At 42.0% G+C, this 19858-nt stretch overlaps 1 protein-coding gene across 10 annotated transcripts in view; it reads left to right on the top strand.

Annotated features, from left to right (window-relative positions):
- myo18ab (myosin XVIIIA b) overlaps nucleotides 1-19858 on the top strand; it is a 123775-nt gene that overhangs the window by 53114 nt on the left and 50803 nt on the right. For all 10 annotated transcript variants that reach the window (XM_084019379.1, XM_084019377.1, XM_084019371.1 and 7 more), the window contains 7 exons: nucleotides 1534-1675; nucleotides 1783-1942; nucleotides 2862-3048; nucleotides 4541-4748; nucleotides 7284-7393; nucleotides 11434-11499; nucleotides 16030-16158. In XM_084019379.1, the coding sequence (XP_083875505.1) occupies nucleotides 1534-1675; nucleotides 1783-1942; nucleotides 2862-3048; nucleotides 4541-4748; nucleotides 7284-7393; nucleotides 11434-11499; nucleotides 16030-16158 (1002 nt within the window). The remainder of the gene's footprint in view (nucleotides 1-1533; nucleotides 1676-1782; nucleotides 1943-2861; nucleotides 3049-4540; nucleotides 4749-7283; nucleotides 7394-11433; nucleotides 11500-16029; nucleotides 16159-19858) is intronic.

The following is a 19858-nucleotide window of genomic DNA, read 5'->3' as shown; positions in this document are numbered from 1 at the left end:
CTCTGAAGAAAGGTTTCTGTCTTCAGGTTCCTGTCTCGGTTCGGTTTCTTTGGAATATCAAAGATATGGCTTTAAAGATACACAGGCTCTTCATTAGGGAAATTAAAACTAATTACACCTTTTAGGTGGAATGTCGAACGCAACAGACCTCCATGTTTATCCTCCTGGTATCAGGATCATTCAGTCGCCTGTAGAGTTCTGTAGGATCTAGTCCCAAAACCCAGAAATAAGTCAAAAGTATTTTTGCACTTCTGGTTCCCGCGTCGCAGAGTCCATTGCTGTGTCAAAATCCTGCAACCGCATCCTTCCGAGGCTGCATTTGAAGACGCCATGCGTCACAGCGGCTGGGACGAGGCTGTCCTGTTTCAAAGACTCCTTCAAATGCAACCAAGTAATACAGCCTTCATTTCCTGATTCGGAGGATCCAACTGACGGATCCTTCACGGCCCAATTTATTTCAAGATTAATTGTGCCGGTGATGATTACATTTTAATCAACATGGCATCTGTGAGTGGATCAGCAGCAGGAGGTGTGGCAGATATACACTCTCGTCTGAAATATATCATGTATCGATGGCGCCGGCGGTGAAGCACATCCTCCATCATAATATAAAATAAAAATAATAAACTATGATCCCTGGCTCCGTTTTATTAGTTACCTCTATGCTCTTTCCTGTCAACCACAGCAAGTTGCTAGGCGACGGGAGGGCAAAGGCACTCTATTTCAAACTTGGTTTTTTTCCCCCCTAATGACACATTTTAAACAAATGCATATGAATGTATTAAAACATAGCAAGGTTTCTTGTTTCACTTTTAAAATAAAACGAAACACAAAAATGTGTCACATATCTGACCCAGGCACATCAATAATGCAAAAACAAGACTAAAAATGTGCCATCAATGCACAGAAACCTAGCGAGAAGGCCGGCCAATATGCTATTTTTGGGGTCGATGCCAATTCTGCTATTATGGAGTAAAACATTTCTCATATCCATATATTGGACAATATTCTTTTATTTTTAAAAAGTGCCTGCTTATTTTATTGTTTTTCAAATTTGTTATTGTTGAATCTCTCTCTTCTGGACTCCATTTCTGAATCATTCTAGCAGCACTTAACATGATAGATTCTTCAAAAATGAATTTTATATCTGTGCATATCGGCCAGCGTATGCGCCGGTACCCATATATCTGTGATAATATGAGCCAGTTAAATCAGCTGACCAATAAACAAGTAACCAATGACACACTCTAGCTCTCTCTACCAGTATCTCCCTCTCCCCTCTACGCTATGATTGATCATCTGAAAAGGTGGAAATAGAATGACAAGTTAAATATCATCTTGACCTGTAGTGTTTATCCTTTTATCTGTATTACACAACGTTTTTTACCTGCACATTCCCTCGTGGTCGTAAGTGATGGAGAAGACTTCTATACACATTTTGCTTTGACCTCAGGATTTTTTCCATCAAGGTCAAAGAGAAGTGTTTGCAATACAAAAGATGGGGACTTTTCTGAATGTTGCTATCCATCACAGGTGCGTACTCTGGCCAGGACGGATGAGGCTCGAGGCCTCCTGTGGCTGATGGAGGAGGAGGCTGTTCAGCCTGGAGGTTCAGAGGAAACCATGCTGGAGAGACTCTTCAGCTACTACGGCTCTGCACAGGGGGAAAACAAAGGTGAGCAATCAACAGTCGGTTCCTGGAGGTTGTGGGAACAACAGATACCACCGATCCTACTCCTGACATCGTGGGGGAATAATTGAAATGTTACCTACGTGTTGCAGGAGCTAGTCTGCTGCTGCGAGGAGAGAAGCCTCACCTCTTCCTGCTGGGCCACAGCCACGGGACGGACTGGGTGGAGTACAACGCTCAGGGCTGGCTGAGCCACGCCAAGCACAACCCCGCTGCCCAGAACGCTGCCACACTGCTGCAGGACTCGCAGAAGTACGACCACTGAGCCACCACACACATGCAGCACAGTCAGAGTCTATGGGGATTAGGAATCAGTGCTGTTCTTTTTATATGCTGCACATCCATGTGGCAAACGCTCTTTGGCTTTGGGTTACCTGTTTAAAGAGTGAAACAAAACCAGATGACTTTCATGGGGGAGAAAAACCCTCCAGGACATTGAAGCCCTTTAATATGTCTTTATTAGAGAAAAGCTAAACAGGAAAGGTGGCTACTTGCTAGAGTAAAGAAATTGCTTGTGAATTAAAAAAGTGATTGCAATAAATCACTTAAGGAGCAGTTCACCCATATTACAAAAAGGAAACATACTCAGCGGAAGAAAATGGATGGATGGATGGATGGAAACATACTCCTTACTCTCCAACCATGCAGATAGTTTCGGTCATGGGACCTCTTTGAAAATCGCTATGCCAGTTTTCACTCGCCAACATTTGGCATGGATTTGGAGAGTTATTCAACCTCCTTCTTGACAAGCTAGCATCACATGGTTAGTTTGAATCGATTTCCTTGGGTTATATATATATATATATATATATATATATATATATATATATATATATATATATATATAACTATTCCATTACACATTTAGAATGACTGTGTTGCTAAATGAATCAATGCTCTACCTTAACATATACTTACATATAGCAGCTAATACAATTCAGTCCTCCGATATCCATAACGATTTAGAAAAAATGAAATCCACAGTTTGAGAGCAGCCGGCTACAGATGTTGCAGGGAGCATCTTCAACAACACATGGCTCTCCACACAGCACAATATGCTGCTGAAGAGTTAGTTCCCTGTATATTGTATGTTATTATGCAGTCAGGAAGAAAAATGGCTTTGTAGTCATGTTGATGCATAGTAATGCAGTTCCTCCTTCTGCTGCCTCAGGAAGAACATCAGCGGGCTGTTTATGGGCCGAGCCAGCGGGGCCACGGTGTTGTCGGGCTCCATCGCTGGTCTGGAGGGCAGCTCCCAGCTTGCCCTGCGACGAGCCACCAGCATGAGGAAGACCTTCACCACAGGCGTGGCTGCAGTCAAGAAGAAGAGCCTGTGTATCCAGGTCAAACTCCAAGTGGTAAGTGGAGGGAACCGTGATTAAGGCTTGTACCTCATTCATTCACCGGTCAGCTTTTTGGGATGCCGGCTAAAAGCTATTGTTAAATGAGCCTTTGTCATTGTTTCATTAACGTACTGTGATCGTTTATTTTTGTAGTTGTTCATTTAATGATGAAATTGTTTCAATGATTAAAAAAGTAAATCTCTCCAATTTGACTTTGTAATGATATCACAACAACAAGAGAGCAAGACGCTCCACTTCTAAATGATTTAGATTTCATTAAGTGCATTGTGGGTTCCACTTTTCAGGAAAATTAAATCAAACACTGCAAGTAACACAACACCACAAGCTGCCTCAAGCAAGTTAAGAAATGTAACTACAATGAACTGGATTCTTTGATCCATCCGGTCTCCGCTGCATTTAAAGCACATCTGGGAGGAGGTTTTGTGATTCTGAGTATCCAGAACAATCCCAAAGTGTCTCCACGTTTGATGAAGAATGTTCATGTGCTTTGATGTTGGATTCAGTAGAACTGGTGCTTCCCTTCCCGAAATCTCAAAACATACAGTAAAGGTTCACATGGCATTGTTTATAAAAGCAACACTATACTGTAACTATATTAGCATATGTTAAATTATATATTAGTGGCATTAGTAAAGCCCATGCACATCCTTCCACACAGGTTTTTTCATATATGTCACCATTATCCTGCCCAAAATAATTGCGATTCACGATATTATCCTGAGATTCATCAAAATGTGATAAAAATATATAATGGCACCAAAACAAACTGCAATTGCTTTACCTTACATTTCGTTAAGAAACAAATGGTTTCAAGTAAATATGAATCATCACCTTTGTAATTAAATAGATGAATAAAAGATAGCATCATTGCATGTTCTTTGCTATTTGATAATTCCTTTGTTTGCAAAAACGAAAACACTTTCGTACTCAACGGCAGCTTATTTTTCATGGCGATTATTTATTTTTGTAATTAATATCTATTGTAGCTGTTGTAATATAAGATCCCCTGGTAAACAGGGATGCTGCGTACATGTTTTGGGCTTTTATTGTGAAAGGTAAGAATGAAAGGACATTTTCCCGATTTAATAAATACATTCGGCTTCAGTCCCCCCGCGACACTGAATACAGGATGGGTGGTAGACGATAGATGGACATTCAAAGTACACTACATAGGCTGTAATAATATCACACAGAACTAAAACATGGAGAACCAGTAAACTAGTTTCAGACACAGTCAATGTATTTCCCAGCATATCTCCACCTAACTTAAACCTAACAAGAGCAGAACACCTATGTATGCGAGATGCAGCGACTGTAGATTGCATGCAGATGGCTTGACTGGTTTGCAGTCGAGCACAGACCGCCACAACATGAAGAGTGTTAGACTCGGGCGATAAGGAACATGAAGCTGTCACACGGACTTTTTTGCAGTTTTTCCATCAACAAGCAGAAGCTGCCGTCTGAGTCACCTCCTTTCTGTTTTTAGGATGCTCTGATCGATATGGTGCGTCGTTCCAGGGTTCACTTTGTCCACTGCCTGCTGCCCAAAGCAGAGGCAGTGGGTGGTGGAGGTGAGCCCCGTGTGACGCACGGAGAGAGCCCCGACTCGGGCCTGATGACTTTGGACGTGGGCCTTCTGAGAGCTCAGCTCCGAGGATCCAAGCTGCTGGATGCTCTGCGCATCTACAGGCAAGGTAAAGTAAAGTGCTTATGAAGGCTTTCAATTCCTATTATAAGTGAATGATAAAACAACTTATTCTATTTTTCTCGGTCTATCAAAACAGTTGCCTCCTAAAGCTCTGGAGGACCTTTTGTCACGTCTGAGAAAATGATGATCTCATAGTGATGTCATCAGGGTTATCTTGATTGAGCCTGTGTTATGCAGTTATGGTATACAGTTTGAAAGATGTCAACCTTTGCAGACAGTAAGGTCGAATGAATGCAGGTTATACACTCACCGGCCACTTTATTATGTACACCTTGCTAGTACCGGGTTGGACCCCCTTTTGCCTTCAGAACTGCCTTAATCCTTCATGGCATAGATTCAACAAGGTACTGGAAACATTCCTCAGAGAGTTTGGTCCATATTGACATGATAGCATCACGCAGTTGCTGCAGATTTGTCGGCTGCACATCCATGATGCGAATCTCCCGTTCCACCACATCCCAAAGGTGCTCTATTGGATTGAAATCTGGTGACTGTGGAGGCCATTTGAGTACAGTGAACTCATTGTCATGTTCAAGAAACCAGTCTGAGATGATTGGCGCTTTATGACATGGCGCGTTATCCTGCTGGAAGTAGCCATCAGAAGATGGGTACACTGTGGTCATAAAGGGATGGACATGGTCAGCAACAATACTCAGGTAGGCTGTGGCGTTGACACGATGCTCAATTGGTACTAATGGGCCCAAAGTGTGCCAAGAAAATATCCCCCACACCATTACACCACCACCACCAGCCTGGATGGATCCATGCTTTCATGTTGTTGACGCCAAATTCTGACCCTACCATCCGAATGTCACAGCAGAAATCGAGACTCATCAGACCAGGCAACGTTTTTCCAATCTTCTATTGTCCGATTTTGGTGAGCCCGTGCGAATTGTAGCCTCAGTTTCCTGTTCTTAGCTGACAGGAGTGGCACCCGGTGTGGTCTTCTGCTGCTGTAGCCCATCCGCCTCAAGGTTCGACGTGTTGTGCGTTCAGAGATGCTCTTCTGCATAGCTCGGTTGTAACATGTGGTTATTTGAGTTACTGTTGCCTTTCTATCAGCTCGAACCAGTCTGGCCATTCTCCTCTGACCTCTGGCATCAACAAGGCATTTGCGCCCACAGAATTGCCGCTCACTGGATATTTTCTCTTTTTCGGACCATTCTCTGTAAACCCTACAGATGGTTGTGCGTGAAATCCCAGTAGATCAGCAGTTTCTGAAATACTCAGACCAGCCCGTCTGGCACCAACAACCATGCCACGTTCAAAGTCACTTAAATCACCTTTCTTCCCCATTCTGATACTCGGTTTGAACTGCAGCAGATCGTCTTGACCATGTCTACATGCCTAAATGCATTGAGTTGCTGCCATGTGATTGGCTGATTAGAAATTTGCATTAACGAGCAGTTGGTAAGGTGTACCTAATAAAGTGGCCGGTGAGTGTATATTGCATGATGTGAAATGTAGGATCTGAGGGGTCTTGTAGCTAAGGGTGCCTGCTTTGGCCTGCTTTTAATGAGTTTCTATCTCCTACCCCTTGCAATGTTATATGTGCCATGTGAAATGCCTTTCTTTTTGTCTTCCTGCTAGGCATGAGGCAATCGAATTTCATTTCACAAAATAATTGCGATTCACGATATTACCCAGATAATCGTCAAAATATGCTTAAATCTCTTAAAATTGCATTTCACATACTGGAATCACTTTACCTTACATTTTGGCAAGAAGCAAATGTTTATTGCATCACGTATAAAATGCATCTTTTTTAGTGAAGATTTTAAAGCACAAATAGCAACATTGTGTGACCCTCTCAATTCAATGCATTCTTATTGTTAGTGTTCCATAGCTGATATAGAAATAATGATTACTGTCTTATTAGGCATTAACTGCCTGAATATTTGAACCTGTGCAGCTTTGATTTCGACCATTGTCTCTTATGAAGTTTATGAAAGTACAATTCTTACCACTTGAGTGAACATCTCTTGATTATTGATGTGACATAAAAGTTAGTGGCCTTAGTTGTGAAAGGGTTGTCCATAAAACCCCCTTAGCTTTACTGTCTCATACAAAAGTTATAGTTTTCTCTTCCAACGCTGCAAACTTCCTCACGCTTAATCTTTCTGGTGATAACACAAATATAAACTCCATACTTTCTTTTCTTGAATTATTTGGATCCATTGATGAATTAATGTCTGGAGATAAAGTATCTGAAAGGACTCTGATAACGTCACCCAGTGCTGCTGTTGTCAAAAAAGGACAAATTACGTGTTCATTCAAAGGTGAATGCTTTTATTTCCCCCTGAAGTAGAAGTCTCTTCCCGTAGGTATTCTTCTCTAAAAGCTATTCTTCTCTAAAAGCTTGAGAAACCCCGGTAACCTTCAACGTTTTCACCTTCCCAACTTTTTGTTTTGGCTGGAGTTCTCCTGAAATGGGAGTTGAACATGTCCATGTTGTTGACTGCCCACCTGCTGCTGGAGCTCGTCTAACCTTGGTGCTTTGTGTTTCTGTGCTTCCCTCCAGGGTACCCAGACCACATGGTGTTTTCTGAGTTCCGCAGGCGCTTTGATGTCTTGGCACCACATCTGACCAAGAAGCATGGCCGCCACTACATCGTCACAGATGAGAAGAGGGTGAGTTTGGCTCGATCTTTGTCTGGCTGGATAGTGACTGTTGATATGATGGATACTAAGATATCAACAGTGCATTTCACACGGGTGTGATTTTAGTTGTTGATTTGAATGGGGCTGAGGCTTTTTTTTTTATTTCATATTTTTAATTGAATGTCAATAAATCCAATTAAAAGAAAAAGTGATTATTTTTTTAATCTATTATGGTCATTCTGTATTTGGATTAAATATATAATTAATACAATTACATTAAAATATAATATATAATTAATACAATTCCAATAAAAATAGAGTGATGAAAGCAGTGCAATAAACAAGTAAACAAAGAGTTTGAACAATATAAATAGAGATGTAAGCAAATGGCTGATCGCCGCTTGTCTGTACATTTCTTTATTTAAAGGAACAAATAACAAAAAAAAAAAAAACCCACACAGTTGTTGTTTGACTTCTCCTATTCAGTAGAAAAATGAATGACCTTGGGCTTTCTGTTCACGTTGGTCCTCCCGTAGAAGCAGAGCTTGTCTTTTCAACAACAAAGCTGAAAGATGTTTTTATAGGTTTTTCCAGAACACACCGATTGAAAAATAAATGCTTTTTCTTTTTAAATCTGTGAAGATGAATAATAAGACAAAGAAAAATCTTGTTTGAAGGGGTTCTTAAAAACACAGTTTTCAGTGTGAACGCTATTGTTTTGATTCATGCTGCATGAACAGCAGTGTATTTGCATCGTCTTCAAGGTGTTACAGTAAGTCAACATACAATTTTCCTGGCTGTGTTAATCATAGGGAAGAGCGTGTTTCCTATAAATTGAGGTTAAACGCATCTTCTCACAATAAACACAATAACGATGCATAAAATCCAGGTCAACATCTATTTAAGAAGAAGAAACAAACCGTTTTTAGTCAAACCAAGGAGCTTTAGTTGTGACACCGAGGTTGTCAGTTGATATTGATAATGAATCAACGTGCTAAACGGTGATATGTTTAGAAAATTGCTGAACCCTCTTTTGAGATTTATATGTTAGTATGAATGTCCAAAAGGATCCTCAAGAGGCAGCAATGTATAGTTCATGAAAACAGAATTAAAGGGGCCAGCTTAATCATACTGGCTAATATTTCTCAGTATCTTTCTGTGGCTTTGGAGGAAGAAAAAATAACCTTGATGAAGTCCAAATTGTTAGGATGTTGAAATGCTAAAGTCTGGAGGTTCAGTATTTCTCTGGTTGCCCTCTACTTTCTAATCTCCCGGTGGGAACCGAATCCCTTTATTCCTCTTCTCTCTCCGCTGTCCTCTTCCTGTTCCAAGAGCGCTCTTGTGTGTAATTAATTATGATTGCACAGGCTGGCAGCATACGGCTACTGTACTGATTAATTACTGGCAGAGGGAAGAGTTCTTTCTTTCCGCCCCCCCCCCCCCCCCCCCCCTCCCATTCCCTTGCCTCTTTCCACTTTTTTTTTCTTGTCTCATTATCTTTCCGTTCCTTTTGTATAGGAGGCAGAACAGTTTAAGAACATCCATGAGCATATGATTAATGTCTCCTCTACATTCTGTTCAGGCAGTATATAGCAGCTTTGCACCAAGGCGCGATTAGCTCGTATGAGTGGGAGGTGGGGCTGCTGGAGGAAAAACATCTCTATATTAAGGCCTTCTATACCTGATGTGCAAACATATCTTATGTCGTGTTGACACCTAGCGTGAAGCAATTCTTTATTCATAGAAAACTAATAGTTTATTTGCAGGATCCACTTTTGCTGCTTTGTACATGAAGTTAAGTCTCAGATACAAACAGCATCCTGTCTGAGTTCATAACATCACCCAGGTGCTCGGTGAATTTCACTGAGCTGTGTGGACGGGATCAAGCAAGACACACATAACCCATTAACCTAAAATACACCTTTTAGCTTTGATTCAATAGCAATAAACATATCCAAAGAATGCTGAAATAACTCCATAATGAAGGTGATAAGCAAAAAGTCTAAAGTCGTGCTTTGGTAGGTCTGTCTGCAAGACAACAAGCAAACAGCTTTTAAAAAGAGTGCTCGGAGTTCAGATCAAGCGGAGCTAGGATATGCTAGCATTGTAGCTGCTCCATCAACAATTAAAATAACATGATCTAGAAATAAATATTACAGTGATCTTGTTGTTTGTAGCATAGGTTCATACAGTCCTGGTAGGTATGGTCTCTGTAGTAAAATGATCTTCTGGAACTCTAGGTCCCAATCATTTTACGCGCAAGTTGAATTATTCGAGCAAATAGACATAAATTTGCAGTGCCAATGACAAAATTCACATCTATTTGTGTCTTTGCATTTACTTTGTACACAGCATTAGGAGGTCCTTTTTGTTCTGGTTGTTTAGAATCTATAAATCTGATTGGCTGAGCCCCTGTGTGTTGGTGTGTCGGTTAAATGTGCAATGGGACAAGAACATTGAAATAAATGGCTGCTGTCAACAGAGACGATTTAACTGGATTCATGAAGCAGATCAATGAAATCAAACTCTCCCGTCTTTACCACACCGCAACACTCTGGCAGTAAAGTGGCTTAGAGAGGGTCGACCAGTCAGAAAGCACTAATGGCCGCCGGTTCTCTGGGGAGTCGGGAACCAACAGTGAAGAAGAAAGAGGAAAGGAGATGGATGAAAGGAGGTGGTCTGAGATGGAGAAGGGCGTATAATTGGAGGAATAATATGAAAGAATTGGTTTTCAGAGAAAGCGACGGAAAGAGAATATCGGTTAGCTGAGCCCGTCTGAGAGAGCCCCGTCTTCCTGCTACCGGCGGCCCAGTTCTGTCAGTTCCTCTTAATGCAGTGTGATGTAGCCGTGATGTTAGCAGCCAGATGGCGTACCTGCCAAGAGCTTTTCAGACCGACTCGGCAACCAGCAGGGAGGAAATCCACCACGTCTTCCAACGTTCCTGTCAGCGGCCTGTCCCCGAGAGGATCAAACCTCTGTGGAATCTCACATGTAAAGTTCCATACGTATTATCAGGTCTTTCATTGGTTAACATGCTTACAAGAGACACAGTTTTGGAGTGTGGAGCTTCTGAGTCTTTTAATCTGACCAAAACCTTGAATCACAGTGGGATACAGTATCTCAACAAGAGCCCCACAAGCAACATCAGCGAAAGGCAAAACAACTGAAGTGAAATATTCGTGTGTGTGGTTCAGACCAAAAGCTGATCCCTTAACGTCTAATAATGCAACTTGATGGTGTCTTTTGTTTGACTGAATGTGTCTGATAAAGGTAATATTTTCCCTCGTATACATTAGAATCATTGTGTGTTGGGCAGAAGGCCATAAAATATCCCAGAGCATAAATCCTTTCCACTTGTACACTCCCTGACACTCAAAATGCACAACATTTCTCAAACTCCGATTAAACCCATAGAATGATACAATACTAAATGTCTTAGAAGGACATTAGAAGTTAAGAGGGTATATCAGTACAGTAGTTTTATCATAACCAATGAAAATAAAGTGTACGTTTTTTTCTTAAATAATAATTTACAAAGCAAGTTATTTTTATATCTCAATGCCCTCAAGAATTCACATGAATAAAAAAAACCTATAGTAATTCAAACAAAGCATTGTTTCAATGAGCAGCCAACATTTGGACGTTATCATCACACCAATCACAACACATCATCAGGTCTTCACTGTCAGCCAGCTTCATGTTCCATCGGATGCAGAGAAAGGAAAGCGATGTGGGAGACAATCCGGCAGCAATAAAAGCTCCGAAGCGTGTGGGTGGGATGAATGACCCTGGGTACATTACATTTAGATTCATAATGGCAGGCAGTGATGGGTGAGGATAAGCACAATGTTGATTTTGGTCATTACAGCCGACAGAGGCATAAAACACAATTACAGCCCAGTTTATTGATTTTTCAAAAACTTTGTTTTCCCTCATTGATTTCGGAAGGTGGCCCTGGAGATTTTTTTAATAATCAGAAGTTGGCCTTCAGTTCCAAAAGGTTGAGAAACGTGGTGTAGAGGTGTTTTTGTCTGTCTGTCTGCTGACTGCTCCTTCTGCTGGTTTCCAGGCAGTGGAAGAGTTGCTGGAGTCCTTGGAGCTGGAGAAGAGCAGCTACCACATGGGGCTGAGCAAGGTGAGTGGAAACTCACACACACACACACACACACACACACCTTTTCACCTCATTCACGCAAGTACTATTATTGAAAGCTTCCAATTATGGCTAGATTCTTTGTGGGGATAAAATTGATTTGAAATAGACAATACAGAAAATAACTTTATTTTCAGTCAGTTTTTTTCCTGTTGGCGCGGTTTGCTGCCGTTTCCTTCACAATACTAACTCAATGCCCCCAGCAGCAAATATATACCTCTGTGCTTCCATCCCTTCGTCCGTCAGGCCCATTCTTATGAACACGATAACTCAGGAAAAACCTTGAAGGAACTTCTTCAAATTTACTCCATTTGGACTCAATCAGGATAATCATAAATATCGTCAGAATTTAGAAAAAGCTATGGAACTCTCCATCATGGTAGAGAAGTGAAAAATAGAGCCTGATTTAAAAAAAAATACAGGATACAAAAATGCTTTTTTGATGTATTGACACTTTATTTATGCAGGAAGATCATATGATTTATTATCATCTCATTCTTCATGAAAAAAGATGTCTTAAATATTTCATAACAAAATGTAAAGTGATTTCAGGATGTTTTAGTGCCATCTTAAGAGTTTTTAGCACACTTTGATAATTTTTGATCATGAATCACAATTATTACTGTTTTTCATTTGAGCATTCATGGAACTAACATTTAAAAAAACCCTAAATGTCCTTTTGTAGTTGCATGCAGCGCCGAACACTGACATCAAATACTGACATTTAATGTCATATTAAATCAGGTTGAAAATGTGGTAGCTCGTTCTGACATCTTCTGTGTTTCCGTCAAAGATTGTGGGCTTCAAGTCCCGACGTCTTTACACTCGGCGACGCTCTCGGACAGTTAGTTCACCGTTCTGCTCGCCGACCTTTCTAGTGAAAGTTGCGGTGGGCTTCAAGTCATCGGTGCTGTTTTGTTCCTATGCAGTGACGAGTCTTCACACTTCCGTCGTCACCTTCAGTAGTCTGGGCGTCTTCTGTTCTGTTACTCAGCCTTTATGTGGCTCTCTGGATCTGTGACCCTCGCCAAGCAGCAGTCAGCTGCTGCCAGACTCCAATTCTTTGAGATAAAAAAAAACAGCTAATCACGGGGAAAAAGACAGGATGATGGGTTGTTAATTAGATCTGTGAATGTCTGTGGAATAAAGAGTAGAGAGCGCCTTGAGCTGTCAATTAGAGAAGTTTCTTGGCAGATATTACAGAGTTTAACCTTGCCTTAGTGTCGGTGCGTGTCAGAAAAAAAAAATCCGAACGTTCTTGTTCTGTGGCTTTCATATTGCTTATATTACTAATGCTTGTTGTTTCACATTGGTTTGCCTGGCGGACGCACACAGGTCCAACCAACCCACACACTCGCTCTAATTAATTACACTAAGAACCGCATGCAATGTGGGCTGAATAAATACTAAGTGAGCTGCATCAATTGCAGCAAGTGGAGAGTACCGTATGATTGATATGCGAGAATTACATCCCTAATCGGTCCACGCTTCCTCCTGCCATGTTCAGCTGGGAAATAGAAACCACACCTACAATGTTTTTAGAAGTTGCCGATATTAAAATGATTTACTTTCAACGTAGTTATGTTGCTTGACATCACATAATTAAAGCTATTTCCAATCAGTTGTTAGGCGGTCCCCCAGGAACCACATTACACATTTACATTAGCTGCTACTAGAAGCAATATACACAATCATAAATAATTATCATCCAGAAAGCTATAGAGAGTCCAAATGTCAAACTTTATTGAAAAAAAACATGGATGAAAACAGAGGGGAATCATATTTATAGCCTTTCAGTGAATCCCTCACTTTGGTGGAAGCTTTTTAACGTTTTGAGTAGCGATTTAAATGAAGTAGTGAATGAAGAAAAGTCTGATATAAAGTATTTCTGTTTAACAATAGTAAGCAGCAGAGTGAGGAGTGTGATGTTGTAGTACTGATGAACTTTGACATGTGAACTATTCTAGTCCATGCACTTCTGCTTTACTTGTTTGTGCTTGCAGTTATTTTAATTCTGGTTTCTATTTGACAATTTACAGAACTAACCTTGAAGGCAACACTCTGCCTTTACCTGGCTTCATCAAATACCAATGTTGAATCATATTACCAAACTAAAATTAAGTGTTGCATAATTTAATATTGTTCAGTCGTCAAGGATATTATCCATTATTATCACGACCAAGCATAATGAGTTGAACCACACAACAGGAAGAGTAGAGGAGAAAGTCGGACACATTTCTATTCATCACGACTGTTGGTGGCTTTTGGTTTTATTTTCAAACCTCATGGAGTTGCATAACATTACGTTACTATATGACATATCTCCAGAACAAATGAGTCATTTAACTATCTGAGTGAGATTAGAATGCTATTGTAATAATGTGTTCATCACTTTAATATTGCAGCTGGTAGAGATGCAGCTCATTTTAACTCCTTTATATACTGCTGGTAGTTTAATAATAATACATCATCATTTATTACTTGGTTGGTTATATTTGTTTTAATAAACTGAAGATAAATGTAGTAGTACAATATTTTCTTCTTAGATGTTGATGAGTAGAAGTATAACCTTGCATGAAAATACTAATTAAGTAAATGCACGTAGTTACAGTCCACCATTGTTGATATAAATACATTTAATGAATATGAAAGCAGTTGTGAAATATTCTGTTTCTACTTTGTATAACGATAATTACTAACAACTAATAATTTTAGCATCACAATTCATAATTCATCTATAAAGGAAACAACTGTTTTTGTGGTTCACACTTCACATGTACTTTGAATGTAAAAAGGGTGCCAGAGTGCATAAACAAGCAGCGACATAGAGCTTGTTTATCACATTACCCCCTACAGAGGTCTGGACTAAGCCCTGAATGTCCCCACATCCTGGAAACACCCCTGGGCGTAGCCACGCCCGTGCTGGAAGCAGTAACCCACAACATTATATCCCTTTTAGTTCTGCTGTGGGAACTCTTGTGTCGCCCGTGATGACACATGAGGTGTGGAGCGTGCAGGTGGCTGCATCTCCTCCGGGCTGGCGGATGACCCACCTCTCACTGCCAAACTGCCCATGTGTCTTAGTGCCAGCTTGTATGTGGCTCTCTGCCTGATGTCATTAAACCGTCCCTGCGCAGACAAATAGGTCTCTGAGGAGCACAGCGGTCCATGTTACCCAGATGTGTGATCTCCTCCCAGGCAGGTTTGCCAACATTTGCTATGCCTCGTGATCTCTAGGCCCGGATATATATATGTGTGTGTGTGTGTGTGTGTGTGTGTGTGTGTGTGTGTGTGTGTGTGTGTGTGTGTGTGTGTGTGTGTGTGTGTGTGTGTGTGTGTGTGTGTGTGTGTGTGTGTGTGTGTGTGGAGAGACATCAACAAGAGAATTCCTCTCTCCTGTGGTATTAAACACAACAACTGTGCTATATTCAGCTCCACTGGTATTCAGGGCTGGCAACCACGAATGTTATCTTAACCTTTAACAGCACCACAAGAGGTGCCAACAAATAAACATACTTCTAGTGACTGTAGAAAACTGCCCGACCCCCTAACTTCCCAGCAGAGGCACAGTAGCTGTTCATGGCGGGGTTAACTCCACCAGGATACACACTGACCTCTGGCCGGTCAGTGTACTCTCTGTCTCCTCTTCACACTGTAGTCAATAAGGGAGGGTCTTACCACAATTTAGGGGGTGGAGTAATTCTGCAGTCCTAACTAAGACTAAGATGCACAACGTTTTTGTACGATGCTGAAGTCACAAGGTCTTAATGACAAAAAATGTATATATTATTATAGTATTTCCCTTAATCCTCCTTTTCTTCTTTGCTTAATTTAGAAAATTCCAGAGTTGGGAACAGTCCTCTCTTGTTTGATTGGACTCGGACGTCTTTGCTGATAGCGTGTCTAGGTAGTTTCTGTGGTATTCCCACAACATTTGACCTCTAGTTTTATAATCCAACGTGGCTTTGCTTTTGTCCAGCTCTCCTCGGTCCTGTTACAATTAGGACAGGACATAAACCCTGCTGAGCCCTCACCAGACTTTTAAATGATTTATTTTGCCCTGTGTGACACAGAAACCCAACGGAGCTGCTGCGTTCCTTCAGCCCCGTCAACAACACCAGGCAGCCTCATCCTTTCATTCAAATACATGGAGTTCAAATGTTAACGCACTGCGGAGCGTCTTAACTGCTTCGGCGTTGACAGAGCTGTCAGCCAAAGTGTTGATCACACTGGACAACAGTAGACAAAGCACTTCCAGTAGTCTAGGGTTCAGCGCAGGAGCTGAGAGCATCCAAGGGACAAGCTGTAATGTCAAAACACCCCCACTCTTTATTTTCTATGTAAGCAAGCACACATAGATTACACACTAATGTGTTTAGGGTGAAAATAATCGCCTGGCCTGGTCCTGATTTTCTGTAACTGAAATAGGTTTGCAGTTGTAGGTGGCGATATGTGTGAACGCTACCAACCACATGTCCTGGTTTTGTATTCACTCTCCCTCTCCTGCTGCAGGTCTTCTTCAGAGCGGGGACTCTGTCCAGGCTGGAGGAGCAGCGAGACGTTCAGACCAGGAGGAACATCTCTCTGTTCCAGGCTGCCTGCAGAGGATACCTGTCCAGACAGGCCTTTAAGAAGAGGAAGGTAAGGCTGCTGCAACACACCTGGAGGGTCTATCATGGTGCATCATTGTAGCCTCATTTTCACTGCAGTTTACTTGACAGATATAACGTGAAAGCAAAAAAGTCACAAGGTTAACCATACGGGCTTCGTGTTTCAATGCGGTTTGGATGAGTTGCTAACATCACCGCAGGCCCCTCCCACTCTGGAGAGTCAGAGCCCGATCCTCCCCACAGGGAGAAAGGGCAAAGCGAGTACTAAGTCCACAGCCCCGGGAAACAGTTATCGGTACGCCGGTGTTCTCACAAGTTTTTTAACTGGTGGAAAGTACTCCTCTATGTAGCCTCCCTACCTTGAACAGGGCCTCAATCTCTAGTTTCAAGTCTTCTTCAATCCAGCATGAGTAAATTATGGTCCATATAGAGTCAGATAGACCTTAAAGCAGGGGATGCTTTAGAGTGGGATCCAGTAAGATCTGCTGCTTGTGTTCATCAGATCCACCTGTCGCTCCTCCACAGTCCAAAATGGTCACTTCCTTCACTGGTTCAAAGCTTCAAGGTTCAAAGCCATAGTCCACAAACCAACGGGTGACATCAAGATGACTCGTCTACTTCTTAAATCCAGTCAATAGATCAAGCTGGCAAAAGTATGCAGCCTATAATCCCTGGTTCCTGTGGGGGTTATTTGTCCTGTGGTCATGTCCATCGTGGCATTTGAGCTTTATTGGACAATTCACAGTGAAATGGAACAAGTTCAAACCCAAGGAGATGCATTTTCATTGTAGCCAAATTAGCTTTTTGGGGCCCTCTCACGTTGCTCTTGTGAAGGACTTTGTCTAGGTTGTGTGAGTGTGTTCCTTCACATACGTTTTGATGTTGCTTGTGGATGTTTGCTCATGCAAACACAGTTCATTTGGTTTTTGTACACTAGGAAATGGGTGTGTGACTGTGTAGAGATTAAGCTTCGGATCCCCGTCCTCCTTTTATTCCCAACTCAGTTTATTCTTTTTCTTCCTGCACTGGGCTCAGGCTTGCCAACTAAAATGACTTTTCAAGGGCGTCTGTCTCCCCGGAGACAAACGCTCAGTCTCCCCGGAGGACTCGGTTTGAGCCTCATCTCTTGGGGGTAAATAGTAATTGCTGAAGTTTGGAATTGGGTTCATTTTCTTTGTGACCATTGTATGCAACTAGTTGCTAATGTACATTTTGCAGGGATTACAGGCAGAGTCTCAGACAGAGTAGAACACTCAAACTTGAATGGCTTTGCTAATGCACCTCTGCCTCTGTATAGTCGCTCTCCTCTCAAGGCTTAGTGGATTTTGCTCTGTGGATTTTCGCTTCCTGTTCTCCTTGTGAGCTGTAAATAGAATGAAAGTGTAGAGCTAGAGGAATTGTCAGAAGATAAGATGTAAAGACGTCTAACTTTTGTGAGTACGGTTCAAACACAAATTACAAAAAGTCATCACAAGGGAGAAAGACCCATTTGCAGCCTTTAAATTCCCAGTGAGACGGAAGTTGGATCGTCTTTAGCTTCTGTACTGTGACTGTTCCCCAGCGAAACAGAATATTGGAGCGTTGTGGAGTTACGAGAGGGATTTAAATCAAATCATTTGATTGGAGCCTAGACGCAGAGACAGAGGAACCCTCCCTTGTTGCAGAACGATTGATGAATGGATGATATTATTGGTTGAAATTGATTGGTTCTCGCTTACATAAGCTGTTAAACAGGTTGTAACATTCATATCATCCCATGCCAAATGTATATATGATAGAGAATTTTTCAATGACTTGATTGCAGTTAACTGTGTTTCCTGTGACAATAAAATCCTCCCAGCACCCTTTTATTGTGAAGCAGCAGCAGTAGAAAAAGTTACAGCTGCAGCAGCGTGAACAGTAAACAGTGAGCTCTAATATCCGTGCACTTTGACCCTGTTGTGTGGGTGAAGCTATTTTGAAGTCACCAAAAATAACAACTGAAGTGAGAGGTAATAACAGAATGTTAATGAATTAAAAGGCTAATGCGGTTAAATTGCTGACCATAAAAAGTACCAGTTGTTGTCATGGAAATCTTACGAAGGATAACTTTCTAAACTTTCTAAAGTTTGTCCTGTCCGTAAGCATTCCTTGTCTCTCACACACAAGTCTGCCCGTTTGCAATCTCACGTTTGGATTCAAACTTGAATCCTACGTTTTGTCATTGATAAACGTCCATATACTCAGAAAGGTAGATGTAAATTTGCTCGAGTCCCCTTTCTATTGCCACAGCACAAAATCAATGAGTTTGTTTGCCCATCTATCGCTCGGCAGAACATCTCCTTCCAAGTTCTCTCTCCCCGTCGGATGGAGCAGCGTTCAAAGCACTCTGGGAAATAATTGGGGGGTATGGGGAAGGGAAGCTGGAGGAGACTGTGCCTCGCCATGGGGGAATAGACAAATAGAAGAGATCCTCTGGCTGCTTTGAAGCCCTGCAGTCTGCCTCTCCTCCCTCTATCTCTTTGACATTCATGGGGAACAGTTGAGAGTGGAGTAGCGTTGGGGATTCCACCGCCAGCCAACCAACACTGAGCCTAATTAAATAGTTGCCTAAAGACAGAACCGGTGCCGCTCCCCTCCCCAACTGGGAACAGGTGGGCTCAGTCAGCTGTGTGTGTGTTGTGTGTGTGTGTGTTGTGCCTGTGTCTACATAACGGCCTCCTAGGTGTAAAGGAGAGGTAGAGGGCATCCTTGTCATCGCAGTTTCTTCTTCTATCATTTAACGTGACCACTGTTTACTTCCTCCACAATGTATACTCACGCTTTATATTAACAACGGCTGGGGTTCACCTGCTTTTGGTGAGTGGTAATTGGCTGCATTTAAATGTAATCAAAGTGTAAGTTGGCTGAGCATGAAGCGAGGTTGCATTCAGGGCTCACACACCATCACACTGAGTTTCCATGTGCATTTTCAGTTTGCACATAAAAAACAAAAAAGCGACCTGCAGCACATACTGTGTTGGTTTGCAGCTTAGTGTGAAGCAGGGGGAGTGTCCAAGTATCTCGTTGTCTTGTTCACAAGTGAGGGTAAAATGGATCATGAGACGGCGGTTTGATGAGGCGTTGCACCGCACTGTTGTGGTGAAGAAGGAGCTGAGTTGGAAGGCAACACGATCGATTTACCATTCCATCTGCGTTCCAGCCCTCACCTATGGTCATGAGCTTTGGGTAGTGAACGAAAGAATGAGGTCACGCCGGAGGGAATTCGGAGTAGAGCTGCCGCTCCTTCGCATTGAAAGGAGCCAGTTGAGGTGGTTTGGGCATCTGATAAGGATGCCTCCAAGACGCCTCCCGTTAGAGGTGTTGCAGGCACGTCCAACTGGGAAGCGGCCTCTGGGTAGACCCAGAAAACGCTGGAGGGATTTTATAGACCATCTGGCCTGGCAACGCCTCACGAGCCCCCAGAAGGAGCTGGAATGTGTTGCAGGGGAGCTTAGCCTGCTGACCCCATGACCCGGCCCTGGATAAGAGAAGGAAAATGGATGGATGCACATAAAAGAGTTTTTATATTGCAAAAAAGTTTTTGTGATTATCTTTAGTGGAAATGAAGGTGTGTTGATGGCAGCATAATGCAATTGAAAAAAGGCTTGTAGAAACATAGACTGTATATAGGAAGTCCGTCGCCATATTGGATTTTTTTTGCAACCAGTGAACGAAATGACCATATTTGGACTGGTGAGGAGCGACATGCG

The sequence above is a fragment of the Eutrigla gurnardus genome (assembly GCF_963514095.1).
Source record: "Eutrigla gurnardus genome assembly, chromosome: 10".
Taxonomy (NCBI): Eukaryota; Metazoa; Chordata; class Actinopteri; order Perciformes; family Triglidae; genus Eutrigla; species Eutrigla gurnardus.
The sequence above is the reverse complement of the archived record's forward strand: the minus strand, read 5'-3'. Positions and strand labels throughout refer to the sequence as shown.